Here is a 16,598-nt window from a genome sequence, read left to right as displayed (position 1 = left end):
TGTGATTGAAGATTGATTGTGATAAGGGATGTTTAAGATTGGTCTCGGTTAACATTGATTTTAGTCATTTGTAATAAGCCCTATGCCATTGTAAAAGAAGCCTTCAGGGACAATACATATATTGCACTTGTTCAGCATTGCATTATCAACCCAAATCTTGATGCCTTTTCCACACTTCAAACATACCAGATCTTGGTGTACAGATCGTACCATCCCCCAAGCTAGGAAGTACATTGCTGATTCTATGGGAAGCAGGTATGCTGACCCTGTCATCCTTGATATGGAGAAGACATGGGAAGAAAGTGACGTTCACACTCCTCTCATCTGCTTCCTCTCCATGGGATCAGATCCTACCAATCAGATTGAAGGACTTGGAAAGAAGCTCAGAGTCGGTAAGTGACTCCGACATATACCCCTTTCATAAGCCTATCCTGCAATTAGCCGCCTAATAGAAATGCGGATAATTCAATAAAAATTGTGTTCACAAACTCCAAAAATAAGCCGCATTACTTTTACGAGCGCCCGTCCTGAAAAAGGCGGATAATCGTCATGACAACTGGACACACCCCCTCCGAAGCGGTTGTGTTGGAAAAGGGTGACCTTGTGACCGCACCATGGCAATTATCCGCATTATTTGGAAATGCGTTCATAAACTCAAAATCTTGTCCCGATGCTGCTATTATGCGGATAATAGCAGCATCAAAATAATGCGGATAACTCTGGTCCTCCTCCAATTTTACGACCAAATTATGCTGCTATTAGCCGCATAATTGGGTTTATGCAGGAAACTGATTTTCTTTCATCCTTGAAATGTAAGGAAATTCCAAACAGCCATGAATGCAATATATCAGAATATATGTTTTTACTTTAACCTTTGAAGGGTATTGAGTATAAGAATTAGAAGATAACATACATGGTTTGCTTATTTTGGAATGAGTGATGTAGTGTGATTCCATCATGCGAAGAATGATTATTATATTCCCTCCCTCTCAGTTTAACCATGGCAAAACTATTTACTTGTCTGTTTTCATTAATATCATTTTTGCCTTGTAAATCAGGGTTAAAGAAACAAAATCTTTGGTTGGATGGTTTGTCTTGTGAAAATTGATTGTGTTTTACTGGAACATAGTTGCTAGAACATGTGATGCCTCATGAAATAAGTTTAGTTGAGTATAACGTTGCAAAACGCTTTTCCCTTGCAGCTTGTAGAGCTATTTCCATGGGACAGGGTCAAGAGGTACATGCAAGGAGACTCATACACCAATCTCAAGCAGGGGTAAGTTATCCATCCTCAATGACATTCTCCTGATATCATGCCTTTTACTTTAATTGGTCACAATCTATTTCTTCAGTCTACATACTTTGCAGTCCCTCCCTTTTTCTACATTTCCTTCTCTGCTTTTCTTTACTATTCTATAATGTACTGTAACATTCTGCTTTTTAATTTGCATTGTATGTATACTATGTTTGTGTCCAATGATATACTAGTACTTCAAACTAACTTCTGTGTGCTATTTGATGTAAACATTATATGGTATATAAAATGATTATTGAAATTAAAATTTGTCTCACTTTTCACTATATTTCACATGAAATTAGCTTGTCAATCAATGCATGATATCTTGAATTAAGGATTTTTTTGTTTGATATTTAAAGTAATGATGAAATCTTTCAAATTGGAAGGATTGTTTTACACTTGTATCATTGTAGTCATTTTCGTTCATGAAGTCACACATTGAATAATTCATTCATAACAAGAGTATGAGGATTGATGATTTATACATGTTTTACAAGGGCTAGCGTCAACCTTTACAAGAAACAGTGGTGGTCTTGATTTATAAAGAATTTTATTTCCATTTAATGTGATATTGAAACTGCTCACCTAGCTGTATAATATACCTTTGATTCATGCCACACATACTTACAAGGATACTTTTCTATCTCATACATCAATTAACCTTGGTCCTATTACATGCTAAAATAAAATAAATGGTAACTCTTGCATTAGTGGTTTGAACTATGGTTGCATTCCTTAAAGGATAAGTCCACTCCAACAAAATGTTGATTTGGAAAAAAAGGAGAAATATCCAACAAGCAAAACACTGAATTTCATCAAAATCGGATGTAAAATAAGAAAGTTATGATATTTTAAAGTTTCACTTAATTTCACAAAACAGTTCTATGCACATCCTGGTCGGTATGGAAATTGGCAGAGTGATGACGTCACCCACTCACTATTTCTTTTGTATTTTATTATATGAAATATGAAATATTCTAATTTTCTCCTCGTCAAGTGCAACAAATTTTTATTTCTCCCTGAATATGCAGAATTACCATTATTTTAACAGTTTAAGTTAAGTTGATCCTTATTTTCAAATCTGTAAAAATTGAAATATTGTATTATTCAAACAATAAAAAACAAAAGAAATAGTGAGTGATGGACATCATCGACTCATTTGCATATCGCTGAATTGTGCATTTAACTGTTTTGTGAAAAATAAGCGAAACTTACAAATGTCATAACTTTCTTATTTTACATCCGATTTCGATGAAATTTGCAGCGTTATGTTTGTTTGATTTTTCTCTATTGATTCAAATCAACAATTTTCTGGGGTGGACTTTTGACCTTTAACAATTAATCAAAATCAAGGATTTCATGGAAGTAACCATTGATGGTAAGCTGTGTGCAACATGGCATCAATAATGGTCTGTACTTGGCAGTATTCATGTTATATTTTTCTTTCACTGTCTTTGGATGTAGGGTGGCTGGGTATTGCTTCAGAATTGTCATCTTGGTCTTGAGTTCATGGATGAGTTGCTGGATACTGTTACTGGATGTGAGAATCCCCATGAGAGCTTCAGGGTCTGGATCACTACTGAAGTTCATCCACAGTTTCCTATCAGTTTACTTCAGGTAGGTTTCAAACCCAGTCCCTAGCTGTAACACATAAAAAATACAGTGCCTTCTACAATTAATTTTAACTGTAAGTCTATGGCAGACCATGTTCAAAAAATCAAAATTAACTATAAATATTGATTTTTTTTTATATGTTGCAGAGCTGATGTGTATATTAAAAGCATTGAATATGGTAGTTCAATTCATTATGTTGATCTAAGGACGTTTTACAGTTAAATTAAAACCATTTCATTTGCACAAAATTTTGCACAGAGGTACTTCAGCACCTATATAGGAAAAATAACATGGGTTCATGTGCTTGATTTTTTGTGCTTTGAAATTCACCCAATTTGAAGTTCTACAGAAATGCGCATTCAAAAGGTTTGGACATTTTTAGACATCATGGGATTTGAGTTTAAAGATCTATTACTCAGTCAAAATCCATGTAAATTTCAGTTTATTTAAGAACTGTATACTCAAGATGGATAATCCATTCATATTGTTGTTTGATAGCCCTTTAAGGGTATCAGCACCTTCAATTTTTTAAAATGATGTGAATAAATCACAAAACCCTATCTCAAAAATTTGACATTTCTGCAAGAATTTGCGTAGTACAATGAATGCTCCACTTTTTTCAAAAGCCATGTCTTTCTCACCAAAATTTGCAAAGTTGTAGAGAAAGGTATACTAATGAGATGTAAACATTAAAAAAAATAGGGATGTATATGTGCTTGTTTTTAAACTATCAGCAGTTTTGTTGGATGAAATGGGCTTTTTCAGACACCAACCCCCCCCCCCCCCCCAATTCTGTGTATCTATGTGAGGAAATATCTCAAACCACTCAACCATTTATTCAAACTCGAGGTCGTATTCGTCATACTTTGCAGTAATGCAGATTAAATTATTCTGAAATTGTAGAGGAATTTTAAAAATGGTTCCATGGATTATTTTCAGCTAATCAGCATCATAAAATAACACATTTTATATGGCATTAGAATGCAGATCAAGGGAAAAATCAACTGATATCTTTAGTGAGTTAATCACCTATTCATCCTTTGTGACATCAAAGCACATAATATAAAATATGCGCAGAAACTAAACTGTGGAACGTCCTTAACTTGGGGTGTCTGGCCTGCAATGGACAATGTTGTACCCATACTCTATAAATATTTATCTTATGAATACCTCTTCATAAGTTTTATTTTTGCCGACAATGCCATATAAAAAAAAGTTTTGGTACAATACTAACTGTCCTTTTTTCCCCCCGTTTATTCATTCCATTTTAAAGATTAACATTTTGATCTATGTTTGGTCTTTCTGCACAAATTTATAAATATAGATTAAACAATCATGAGTTTATCTTTGTTATGTTTCTTGTACTTGTATTGAGGATATTACTAACATTTAATTGATTCCAATTGAATTAATGTGTTGATTTTTGTCTCACCTGCATAGCAGAGTGAGACTATAGGCGCCGCTTTTCCGACGGCGGCGGCGTCAACATCAAATCTTAACCTGAGGTTAAGTTTTTGAAATGACATCATAACTTAGAAAGTATATGGACCTAGTTCATGAAACTTGGCCATAAGGTTAATCAAGTATTACTAAATATCCTATTAGAGTTTCATGTCACATGACCAAGGTCAAAGGTCATTTAGGGTCAATGAACTTAGACCATGTTGGAGGAATCAACATCGAAATCTTAACCTGAGGTTAAGTTTTTGAAATATCATCATAACTTAGAAAATATATGGACCTAGTTCATGAAACTTGGACATAAGGTTAATCAAGTATCACTGAACATCCTGCATGAGTTTCACGTCACATGACCAAGGTCAAAGGTCATTTAGGGTCAATGAACTTTGGCCGAATTGGGGATATCTGTTGAATTCCCATCATAACTTTGAAAGTTTATGGATCTGATTCATGAAACTTGGACATAATAGTAACCAAGCATCACTGAACATTTTGTGCAAGTTTCAGGTCTCATGATTAAGGTCAAAGGTCATTTAGGGTCAATGAACTTTGGCCGAATTGTGGGTATCTGTTGAATTACTATCATAACTTTGAAAGTTTATTGATCTAGTTCATTAAACTTGGACATTAAAGTAATCAAGTATCACTGAACATCCTGTGCACGTTTCAGGTCACATGACCAAGGTCAAAGGTCAATGAACTTTGGCCGAATTGGGTTATCTGTTGAATTACCATCATAACTTTGAAAGTTTATGGATCTGATTCATGAAACTTGTACATAAGAGTAATCAAGTATCACTGAACATCCTGTGCGAGTTTCAGGTCACATGATCAAGGTCAAAGGTCATGTAAGGTCAATCAACTTTGGCCATGTTGGGTTTTTTTGTTGAATAACCATCATATTTCTGTAAGTTTATTGGTCTAGTTCATAAAAAAGGGAAATAAGAGTAACCATGTATCACTAAACATCTTGTGCGAGTTAGAGTAGTTTTCAAAGTCAGCACTGCTGCTATTTTGAACTGCGTGATGCAGGTGAGACGGCCAGAGGCATTCCACTTGTTATTGGAATTGAATTGAATTGAATTATTGTCATTTCTGCAGTCTTCCATCAAATTCACCAATGAGCCACCACAAGGAATGAAAGCTGGTCTGAAGAGAACCTTCACATCTATCTCACAAGATCAGCTGGATGTCATCAATCTACCTCATTGGAAACCAATGCTTTATGGTGTAGCCTTCCTTCATACTTGTGTGCAGGTACCTGATATTAACATATACCTTGCCTCAACCCTATCTAGGCCGGGGTATTTTGGGAGTTCATATGGCGGGGGGGTCCTCCCAGGCCCCCCCCCTTGAGATCACAGCCGTCGATCGCGCAATATAATCCACAAAATTGAATAAGTAATTTATATCATGTGAAATGTTATTAAGTAATTATGCTAATTTATTTGTAATTAGTATGCAAAATCATACTTTTTCCTCTAACTCCATATATCAAGCTCCAAGTGTTCAAATTTTTGGCTTAGAAACTCTTTGTGGTGTTCTTATCACAATTTTTTTCAGGTAAACTTGCTATCAGATCAATTTCTTATGTATTTCTTTGTTTTTCATTCGTTGGGGACTCCTCTAATATCATAAACAGCATAAAATACATTTAGACCAGCAAAACTAAAAATAATGATGGTTGAAAACACAATTTACATTGACTTTTGAGCAATTTTTGGTCTGACTTTGCACTTTCATAATGTTGAGTAATTTCGGCGAAAATATCGCGCAACTCGTTAGGGTTAGATAGATAGGGTTAAGGGTCTCTGGTGTGAATTGTGAATTTATTGGCAATAGATTACAAATACTTTACTCTAGAGGGCAGAGCTCTGTAGTGATTGATAATATTAGCAGCACAAGCCTATAATTTTCAACAGAAATTCACAATCTTAAGAAAAATTAAAAAAGAAAAGAAAATAGGCTATGTCTACATCTAAGGTAGATATATCAATAGCATCTTTCCCATTTTTCTGCTTTTGTTGGAGTCAGCATATAATCCAAATGGAATCAAATTCATCTTGAATTGAAAAGTCCTGAAATTTTAGAAATCAGTTTTAACCAATCCATTTAAATACATTCTTGTAATTATGTTTTTATCTGTGTGTACTGAAAATGTAAGTTACTACATAACAATGGAATTGGTAATGCAGGAAACAAAACAATTGTTATCTTGTAAAATGCTTAAATATGAATAACTTTGACAATAATCCATATAAAATTTGTTTCATTTTATTGCCACTTCTCTATTCATGAAAGATGAAATTCATCCATGCCGTAACGCCAAGACACGTCCTATGTCCAAACCTATTTTTATTGATTCATTTTTCAGGAACGTCGTAAATTTGGTCCTCTTGGTTGGAACATCCCGTATGAATTCAACTCGGCTGATCAGGCAGCTAGTGTACAGTTTGTACAGAATCATCTTGATGACATTGATCCTAAGAAGGTACAAATTTTCTGTTGTAGTATAGTAGGGAAGTTTCTTAATACAACCAATTAAAGAGAAATGTGGTATTGTCAGTGTAGGGGAAAGACTTAACAATTAAATATGTTACTTTAATTGTAATATTTTGGTGTGGAATCTATGTTGTATGGACCTATTGCTTTTATTTCTGCATTCAGAAGTTGCAGGTTTGCTACATGGTATTTGTCTTGGCTGTAAAACTAACAAAATATCATTGGAGACTGAACAGATTAGAGAGACTGCATTTGAATTATAATCATCTGCAAGGTCATGGATACACTATATGATATGTCTGTCTGTGTACCGGGTATGATTAAATAAATATAATTTGTACAAATCTTGTATGTCTTGATGAGTTTTTCTCTATATTAATGTCCTTTTCTGCTGATGTGCAGATTGCATAGATCCCCAAAATAAATTCAAATGTTAATCATTCAGTTACCTTGTGTAATATTATAGGGTGTATCATGGAACACGGTGAGATACATGCTTGGTGAAGTACAGTATGGTGGAAGGGTTACTGATGACTACGATAAGAGACTTCTCAACACATTTGCAAAGGTAAGCAACCATATCATTGGTATGTTATCAGCGATTATTTATCTCCTGAGGTTACTGCTAATAATAGATAATTGTGTTATTTACTTAAAGATGATAGTTGGTTTCTGCCTACTTATTGCACATAAGACTTCAACTCACTTTTTTTCTGATTCCATTGGACACATATTCCCATAAGGGAAATATTCAGTAATATTTTTCCTTTCCAAGACCTGCCAAATCTCCCTGACTATTAGAGAGGCTTATTTTAAGTTTGATTAATTTAACTTAAAAGTTTAGTGTATCATTGATTTTTTAGTCATTTCTCCTCAAGAAATAATGTTTTGGCGTCAATTCATTATGCATATTCTTTATTTTCTTCTGAGGCCTGTTTCATAGAGGACTTGCAACTGTTGTAACAATGTCATTATGGCAACTGCCTTGGTAACCTTGATTCTGATTGGCTGCTGAGCCCTGTTACCGTGGTATTTGCCATTGCAAAGTTACAACAGTTGCAAATCTTTTATGAAACGGGCCCCTGGTCTTTTTACCTTTCTGTTGGAATTGTTTTTATTCATGAACTTCTGCAAGTCTTTTACACTTTTATGCTATTCAAATATTTCCATAATCCTCTAGGTGTGGTTTGGAGATCATATGTTCCAGGACTCCTTCAAGTTCTACACAGGCTATATCATTCCCAAGTGTAAGACAGTACAGGAATACCTTGATATTATTGAGACCCTGCCACTCACTGACTCTCCAGAGGTGTTTGGTCTCCATCCCAATGCTGACATCACGTAAGTTTGTCATTTGAGATTGAGTTGAATGCAGATTATATCAAGTCCCTACTGATTAAATGACGCAAGTTGAGTTGGTATTTTCCAGGCTGGGAGATCGTAACGAAATGATTTCATGAATACATTACAGTAAGAGTATACCCTTATTGTCAACATTTGTTGTTCAAAATAATGTACAAACAGATGAATGGACTCTTGAATTGATTAATTAATCAATTAGTGAATCAATTAAAAAAAGGTGATTAATGTGATGTATTTGGTTTACAGCTATCAGAGTAACACATCTAAAGAAGTATTGGACACCATCCTGAACATCCAGCCCAAGGATACCGGAGGAGGTAGTGGAGAGACCAGAGAGAGCATCGTCTACAAACTAGCTCAAGATATGCTGGAGAAACTACCTGCTGGATATGTTCCACATGAGGTATCAATACAATTTATGTAATAAACTTTGTGTGGATGAATAGAAAAGTATTGTACATGTATACTTTACTTAAGAGGCTCTCTGCAGGGTATGGTTAGATTTTTATGTGCCTACGTGTATACTGCGATGGGATATCCCCTAACATTTCAAGTAACCTGACAATGTTATTCAAAGTTGGGTCTGTATATCTCTAATAATTGCATTGTTCAATGCAAAATTTGAGAACAGATAGTACAAAGTGTTTGTTATATAACTATTCTAAAGTAAAATCTTGTGTGGTCTCAAGAAATTTCACCTGCACACACTCATCTCTACAGTGTATATTCTATATTATGGTAGAGATTGCATAATAGTTTCAGCATAATCACCATGCTTTCAATTAAATTGGAATCCACTTCCCCCCTCAAGTATAGATTCTCAATGTGCACGATTATTTATTTAAGCAATTTTGTAATATTTTACCCTAAAAAAATTACCAGGTTAAAGCTCGGTTGCAGAAGATGGGAGCATTGTCTTCTATGAACATCTTCCTTCGTCAAGAGATAGATCGCATGCAGAGGGTTATTAGTCTTGTACGTACCACACTAACTGACCTCAGGCTGGCAATAGAGGGCACTATCATCATGAGTGAGGTGAGTACATCCAGTTCCAAAAAAAATATATCATGCGATATTTTTAAAGGCGGGGTTTTTTTTTGTCACCTTCTATTTCTTTTGTATTTTGTACTTTCAGGTGCCTGTATTTTGTCAGCATGTATTTCATGAATTATGATTTATCTCCTCGTCAATAGAATTTAATTCAGACTTCATCTGTATGGCAAGAAGATAAATCATTTTCAAGGTCTTATTAAAAAATTGCTTGGTGAGAAGATAAAAGAGCTGATGAAATCGTCACAACTAATATTTTGGTTACTGTCTAAAAATATTTTTCTGTCAATTTATTTATTATTGCCTTTTATTCAGAATTATGTTCAGTCATAAGGTATACTACAAGAAATAGTTGATTGATATTGTATTTTAATAAATCTTTTCAAATTTCAAATCTTTAATTTGAATATTTCTCCCGGGGGGGCCACTTACATTGACGAGTGAATACCATGCGCGACCAAAAAAACACGTAAAAAGGATGTCTTTTTCACGATAGGGCACGTTACCTACGTAACGTGATAAGGGTGTCAAAAATAATGAAAAAAGGGTATCTATTTCGCTAGGAAAATTACGTGTTTAGGGTCGAATTTGCGAGGATGATAATACAAAATTAAAATGTTTTATAAAGGATGTACTTTTTGCCCCAACACTTCGTGTTTAGAGTCCGATTTGAGCGACGTGTAGAAGGTGGGGTCGTACTAAACCAAATAAGGTAAAGCTGACGACCAAAGGACCCGTAACGATAAAACATTCCTGTACTTGTTTAGGGGTTCATTTCAGGGAATATTTTTCAAGAGTATCGTTTTGTTTCCAATACTTGTTAAGGGTAGGGTTTCACACGCCAATATACTTGTTAAGGGGTGCTTTTTCAGAACATGGAAATTACGTGTTTAGCGCATGGTATCCACTTGTGAATGGAAGTGGCCCCCCCCCCCCCCCCGGATATTTCTTTGTCCCATCCACCCTTTATTTACTAATTATGGCTTTATATATCGGTTATGATTTGTAATAGGTAATGCATAATTTCTGTTTCATGCTAATTTGATTTCTTTTTTATTGAACTGCCAAGAGGCAGTGTTGTGGCTTACGATTAATTATTGATATACATTCTCCATCATTTTATCACAATTTAGAACTTACGAGATGCCCTGGATAACATGTATGATGCGCGTGTACCAGGGCTGTGGAGAAAAGTGTCATGGGAGTCTTCTTCACTAGGATTTTGGTTCACTGAACTTATTGAGAGGAATAGTCAGTTCTATTCCTGGTGCTTTGAAGGGAGACCTAATGTCTTCTGGATGACTGGATTCTTCAACCCTCAAGGTATGTCAGCAGGGGGGCTTTGCTTGAAAGGACTTGTCGGATAAAACGTCCGACAACTTACCATAGGAACAGTTCCGACAGTTACCATAGGAACATTGCCTCTCAGCCAATCAAAATCATGGAAAGATGTCAGATCTGACAACTTGTCGAATGAAAATATTGATGAAACGCTCCCCAGATCTGTATAATCAGTTGTTGTGCTTCAGACCCTAGGGCCCGTATTCTGAAATATGATTTACATGTAATTCAAAGTCTGGTTGTACGTTGTTGTTTAATTACGGATAGCCAATCGTGGCACAGATCTCTAACAGTACATGGTCAATTTATCAACTCATTTGACTCTAAAATTATTATAAATTCTCCGAGAATGTTAACTGAAATAGTTGTTTTTCTTCATCATAAAAGAAAGGGGAAACAAAATTGTAAACCAAATAAATGCATGATATAAAACAAATAATGAAATTTTGACTTCTTATGATTTTGCCACAGAGTTAGGCAATGGTCTAATTTAAACTGGACTTCAGGAGAGCGTTTCCTAAAAAGACTTGTCGGACGTTTTATCTGACAAGTCTTGTTTTTTCCGACAATTGCCTTAGTAATTACAGTGTTTCTCATCCAATCAAAATCAAGAAAATTTGTCAGATTTGACAACTTGTCGGACAGCAATGTTGATGAAACGCTCACCAGAATACGGGCCTAGATAAGTGTTGGGTTGGTAAAAACTTCAAAAGAAATGTATAATATACACAGTACCTGTTTTCTTGTCTTTTATTGTAAAGGTTTCCTGACAGCCATGCGACAAGAAGTAACAAGGGCTCACAAGGGTTGGGCCTTAGACTCTGTTACATTGCATAATGATGTCACTAAATCATTCAAAGAAGAAATTGGTGCACCTCCTACTGTAAGTATAGTACCAGTCATAGGTCTATTTGTATTTTGGTGATATCATTTTATTAGTGATGACAGAATATTTTCAATAATTGATTATTTGGTAGTACAATAGTAGAAGATTGTTATGATTTGCTTCATAAAAAAAACTATTCTTGTATCTAAAACTTGAACAAGCTCACAATGTTACCATGCTTTTATAAAATGTGGACATGTTTAAAAATGATTTATCTCTTTTTTTTTCATCAACATCTTGTATGTAAATAGTCAGATAAAAAAAAAGTATCTTCTTTAAAAAAATTAACATCTTTTGTCTACATTTTGTTGTAATAGCTACTAACTGTGAATTGCCTTGCTTGAAGACTGAAGACAGTAAAATTTTTACTGAACTTTAACAATTCTAAGTTGAATATATATTATTCAAACAAAGTGTTATTATATACCTCTTGTAAATCAGACTTTTCATAAATTTGAATGGTCCCTAGAGATTTGGCATTGTTTACTTTATTGAATATGTATAAAAACATAACTAAGCACTCGTCTTTGATTTACAGGAGGGAGTCTACATTCATGGTCTGTACCTAGACGGAGCTGGTTGGGACCGACGTGGTGCTAAGCTGATGGAACCAACCCCTAAGGTCCTCTTTACACTCCTTCCTGTGGTTCACATGTTTGCTATCAACTCCACCGCTCCAAAAGATCCTCGCCTCTACCAGTGTCCAGTCTACAAGAAACCCTGTCGTACTGATCTGACGTACATCACCTTCATTATACTGCGGACCACTCCTTCACCAGATCACTGGACTCTCAGGGGTGTGGCACTGCTCTGTGATACCAAGTAGATCTCGGTCGATCTTGCCGACAGTCGCTGTATTGGCTGTGGAATGTTTGTCTACTGCTGCATAATAATCACATGTTACATTCAGGATTTTGTTTTTTTTTTCCTGAAAATTATTGATTTGTTAGAACAACTTCTGATGTGAAGAAAAATGAATTGATTGAATTTTCATTGTGTTTGCATTTAATGCCATAAAATGGTGGCCACAATATTTACTGCCATTATATATTTCTCTTGTAACATAACAAATGACATATTTGGCATATCATTTCAAAAAAGAAATGAGAAGTTATAGCAAGGTTGTTATGAAATTATATATTTTCTCAAAACATTATCCCACTAGTTTAGCTTCATCAACTTCGATCAGCAAAATGTATTATATGAACTGCGTAAGTAGAGTTCACAACAAATTTGATTAGCGATTTCAAACTGAAGATGAATTTCTGGAGCAAAAGTCATTACTAATTTGATATTTTGTATCTGTGGTCTTGAAATATTTCACGTGAAATAATTTGCTATTTGATATTAGCCTACATGTATTTAACATATTTTGCAAGAAGAAATAAAGTTTGATCTTCTTGATACTAATTGAAATCATCAATTAGCTGATAAGCGATTTAAAATGAAACAGATTTAATGGACAAAGGTGATCAATAATTTGATGATATTTTATCATATCTGTGTTCTTGAAGATTGTTGTTATAAATGTTTGAAATAAAACTACTTGCTAATTTCTACAGCCTACATGTTGAGTTTGACAATATGATCCTTGTAATATAATTGAAATTAATACATGTAAATATTGTTACCTTGTTTGGCATTTGAAAATTTGCTGTGAATTTAACATTTCAAAGCTTACACACTTCAAAAATGGCCTTTATCCATTTCTTTATTATTTTAGAATATAAAAGGACATTAAAAATGGAATTTGTAAGAGAGATGATGGTTTTTACAACTGAGTAAAATAATTCTTCCAAAATCTAAATTTAAATCATTTCTGATTTGATAGTGTACTGAAATATGTTTTCTCAATACTCAGTTACATTGTTCTTATAATTCTGAATGCATCTCTTGCCAACATTCAATTAAATTCCAAAATATAATGTTTCAATTTATTTTATCTGTATGAGTTAATATTACAATTTTATTTGTATATTTGCAAGTTTAGATGTTTATAATTCAAACATTTTGATTCTAATAAAATCTTATAAATTTTGAAATTGAAATGTTTCTGAAGGAAATAAAACAAAATGCAAAGAAAATGGTTTTCAACTGCTTTATTGTGTTTATGTGAATGGTTGCATTGTTATGATCTGTTATTTGCTATGATGACTTATGATTCATTATTTGGTTTAAAATGCAATGTTTGCCAGTTGTTTAATTACTTAACTAAACAATCTTAAACAAATACTTCTGTGTCAAAAGTATTGAGTCAAACTGTTGTTTCCAAGGGCACTCTGAATTTCATTGTAGTCATCTTTCCTCAGCTTTAATTGCTTCAAAGAGTTTCTACATTCGGTTTGTTGAGGATTAGGTTTAATTTGTATCGTCTAATAACCAAAATGGATTTTTTTTTTCTCTGAATTCCACATCGGAAAAAAAAATAATTAAAAAGGAAAATGTAGCAGATTTTTGTCTCACCTGCATAGCAGTGTGAGACTATATAGGCGTCACTTTTCCGATGGTGACGTCAACACCAAATCTTAACCGTAGGTTAAGTTTTTGAAATGACAACATGACTTAGAAAGTATATCGACCTAGTTCATGAAACTCGGCCATAAGATTAATCAAGTATTACTGAACATCCTGCCAGAGTTTCATGTCACATGACCAAGGTCAAAGGTCACTCAGGGTCAATGAACTTAGACCATGCTCAGGGAATCAACATCAAAATCTTAACCTAAGATTAAGTTTTTGAAATGTCATCATAACTTAGAAAATATATGGACCTAGTTCATGAAACTTGAACATAATAGTAATCAAGCATCACTAAATATCTTGTGCAAGTTTCAGGTCACATGATTCAGGTCAAAGGTCATTTAGGGTCAATGAACTATGGCAAAATTGGGGTATTTGTTGAATTACCATCCTAACTTTGAAAGTATATTGGTCTAGGCCTAGTTCATTAAACTTGGACATAAGAGTAATCAAGTATCACTGAACATCCTGTGCGCATTTCAGGTCACATGACCTAGGTCAAAGGTCAATGAACTTTGGCCGAATAGGGGTTATCTGTTGAATTACCAGCATAACTGAAAGTTTATGGATTTGATTCATGAAAGTTGGACATAAGAGTAATCAAGTATCACTTAACATCCTGTGCGAGTTTCAGGTCACATGATCAAGGTCAAAGGTCATGCAAGGTCAATGAACTTTGGCCATGTTGGGGGTATTTGTTGAATTACCATCATATCTCTGTAAGTGTATTGGTCTAGTTCATAAAACATGGACATAAGAGTAACCAAGTGTCACTGAATATCTTGTGCGAGTTATAGTAGTTGTCAAAGCCAGCACTGCTGCTATATTGAATGGCGTGATGCAGGTGAGACAGCCAGAGGCATTCCACTTCATTTAAATATATGTACCTAAACAGAAAACAAAGGCACCTATTATTATTACCATATGTGCATACTCAATCTTTGATCAAAGATGTTGACTTGAGAATTCAGTGAATGTGAACATGTTTAGTAAGCCAATCTATTGTTTACCATGGTATTCAATTCTGACGATTCTATAAAGTATGTTAACCTGTTGACAATAACATTCTGTAAAAGTAAATTGACTTTGTATAGTGATGACCCGTTCCCATAACCAACGAGCTAATGAGAACTATCCCTATTTTGGTAAAGGGAAAAAGCAATGTCACCATTGAAGCTATCACCTTTTTGAAAGAACATGTGTAAAAATATGTAAGGGAACTTACAAAATATACATGTACTACTAGTAATCAGGGGCCGTATTCTTAAAATTGTCTTAAGAAAAATGTTCTTGTATCTTTAGAGTTACAGTAAAATCCATATTGTAAAAACTTTTGTATCTTTTCTTGTAAATATTCTTGTAACTGTCACCAAGCGCTTATGACGTCAGAGTTACAATTATGCATAAAGTTAAAAACAGTGCATATTTCATCACATCTTAATACTCGTTCTGTGCAATGTGCATTGCCTGTGCTCATTCTATGTTCAGTTCTTTCCTTTCCTCCACCCTTTGGTTTGTACATGCACTGCCCCTTTTTTTCCTCGTTCCTGATTGTTTTAATCCAAACGCTGTCACATTTAGTTTCTTCATTATTCTAGTCCTTATAGTTTCCCTTCTCTTTATCCCTCGGTCTGTTGTGATTGATACACAATCATAAATTAGTTTTGTTATCATCATAATTATGTTAACAAAAAACATGCATCATCAATATTCACTATCATTATTTATATTGTTTACTTCGTGTATTATTATGAATCAATAATGGTACAAAGATATCTCCTTTCTTTATGTTCCCAGTTTTTACTCATATTACTGGAATGGCCTTTCTTGTATAGTCGTTATCTTCCTATCCCATTGTTGCCATAGCAACTGTTCTTGTCTCTCCCTTTCATCTCTCTCCATCTTCCCCTCTCTCTTTCCCTCTCTCTTTATCACTCCTCATCTACCTACATAATTCAATATTGATGTTTTTCCTGAACCTCTCCCTCTTCCTCTCTCTTCCCCTCCCTCTCCCAGCCAGACACACACACATACAATCCATTCTCTTGATATCTATTTCTCCCTTATTTGCTCTCTCACACACACATTTCTCTCCTCGACTCTCTTCTATCTCTGCCTCACCAGACAATAATCCCTCCGTCTATTGAATTTCCTCTGCAGTCCGTCTCCCATCCCTCTCTCCATTAGATGACATTTAGATGAAGGACGAGCAAGTCTAGCAGTGGAGTCACTTACATACAAGCCATGATTCTCAGATTGGCGAGATAGAAAGATTCTGCCCCTATCCATCTACATTCTTCTCTTTCATCATGATAATTATACAGTCTATCTCTTTGCTTGTTTATTTTGCTCATCATATTATTAAGTTATATACATCATCATGATTTTTCTGAAACATTCCATCATTGCATAGGAAACAGAAAACCCCAAATACTTTTTTTTTATCAGTTCCGATTTTAGTAGTGATTTTTTTCAACCATATTTTCCAGAATGAGAATGAAAATTGTGTTTCATTACATATCAACACACATCTTCACAAGTGTGATACCATTCTCAATTTCATCT

General features: G+C 34.5%; 1 protein-coding gene across 1 annotated transcript in view; it reads left to right on the top strand.

Annotated features, from left to right (window-relative positions):
* Positions 1-12,561, top strand: part of LOC121415364 (dynein heavy chain 8, axonemal-like) — a 112,364-nt gene extending 99,803 nt beyond the window's left edge. The window contains exons 76-87 of the mRNA XM_041608547.1: positions 190-392; positions 1,203-1,276; positions 2,762-2,914; positions 5,474-5,629; positions 6,747-6,863; positions 7,341-7,442; positions 8,055-8,215; positions 8,483-8,639; positions 9,119-9,271; positions 10,420-10,609; positions 11,389-11,510; positions 12,052-12,561. Coding sequence (XP_041464481.1) covers positions 190-392; positions 1,203-1,276; positions 2,762-2,914; positions 5,474-5,629; positions 6,747-6,863; positions 7,341-7,442; positions 8,055-8,215; positions 8,483-8,639; positions 9,119-9,271; positions 10,420-10,609; positions 11,389-11,510; positions 12,052-12,339 — 1,876 coding nt within the window. The 3' untranslated portion in view covers positions 12,340-12,561. The remainder of the gene's footprint in view (positions 1-189; positions 393-1,202; positions 1,277-2,761; positions 2,915-5,473; positions 5,630-6,746; positions 6,864-7,340; positions 7,443-8,054; positions 8,216-8,482; positions 8,640-9,118; positions 9,272-10,419; positions 10,610-11,388; positions 11,511-12,051) is intronic.
* The last annotated feature ends 4,037 nt before the right edge of the window (positions 12,562-16,598 follow it).

The sequence above is a fragment of the Lytechinus variegatus genome, chromosome 5 (assembly GCF_018143015.1).
Source record: "Lytechinus variegatus isolate NC3 chromosome 5, Lvar_3.0, whole genome shotgun sequence".
Taxonomy (NCBI): Eukaryota; Metazoa; Echinodermata; class Echinoidea; order Temnopleuroida; family Toxopneustidae; genus Lytechinus; species Lytechinus variegatus.
The sequence above is the reverse complement of the archived record's forward strand: the minus strand, read 5'-3'. Positions and strand labels throughout refer to the sequence as shown.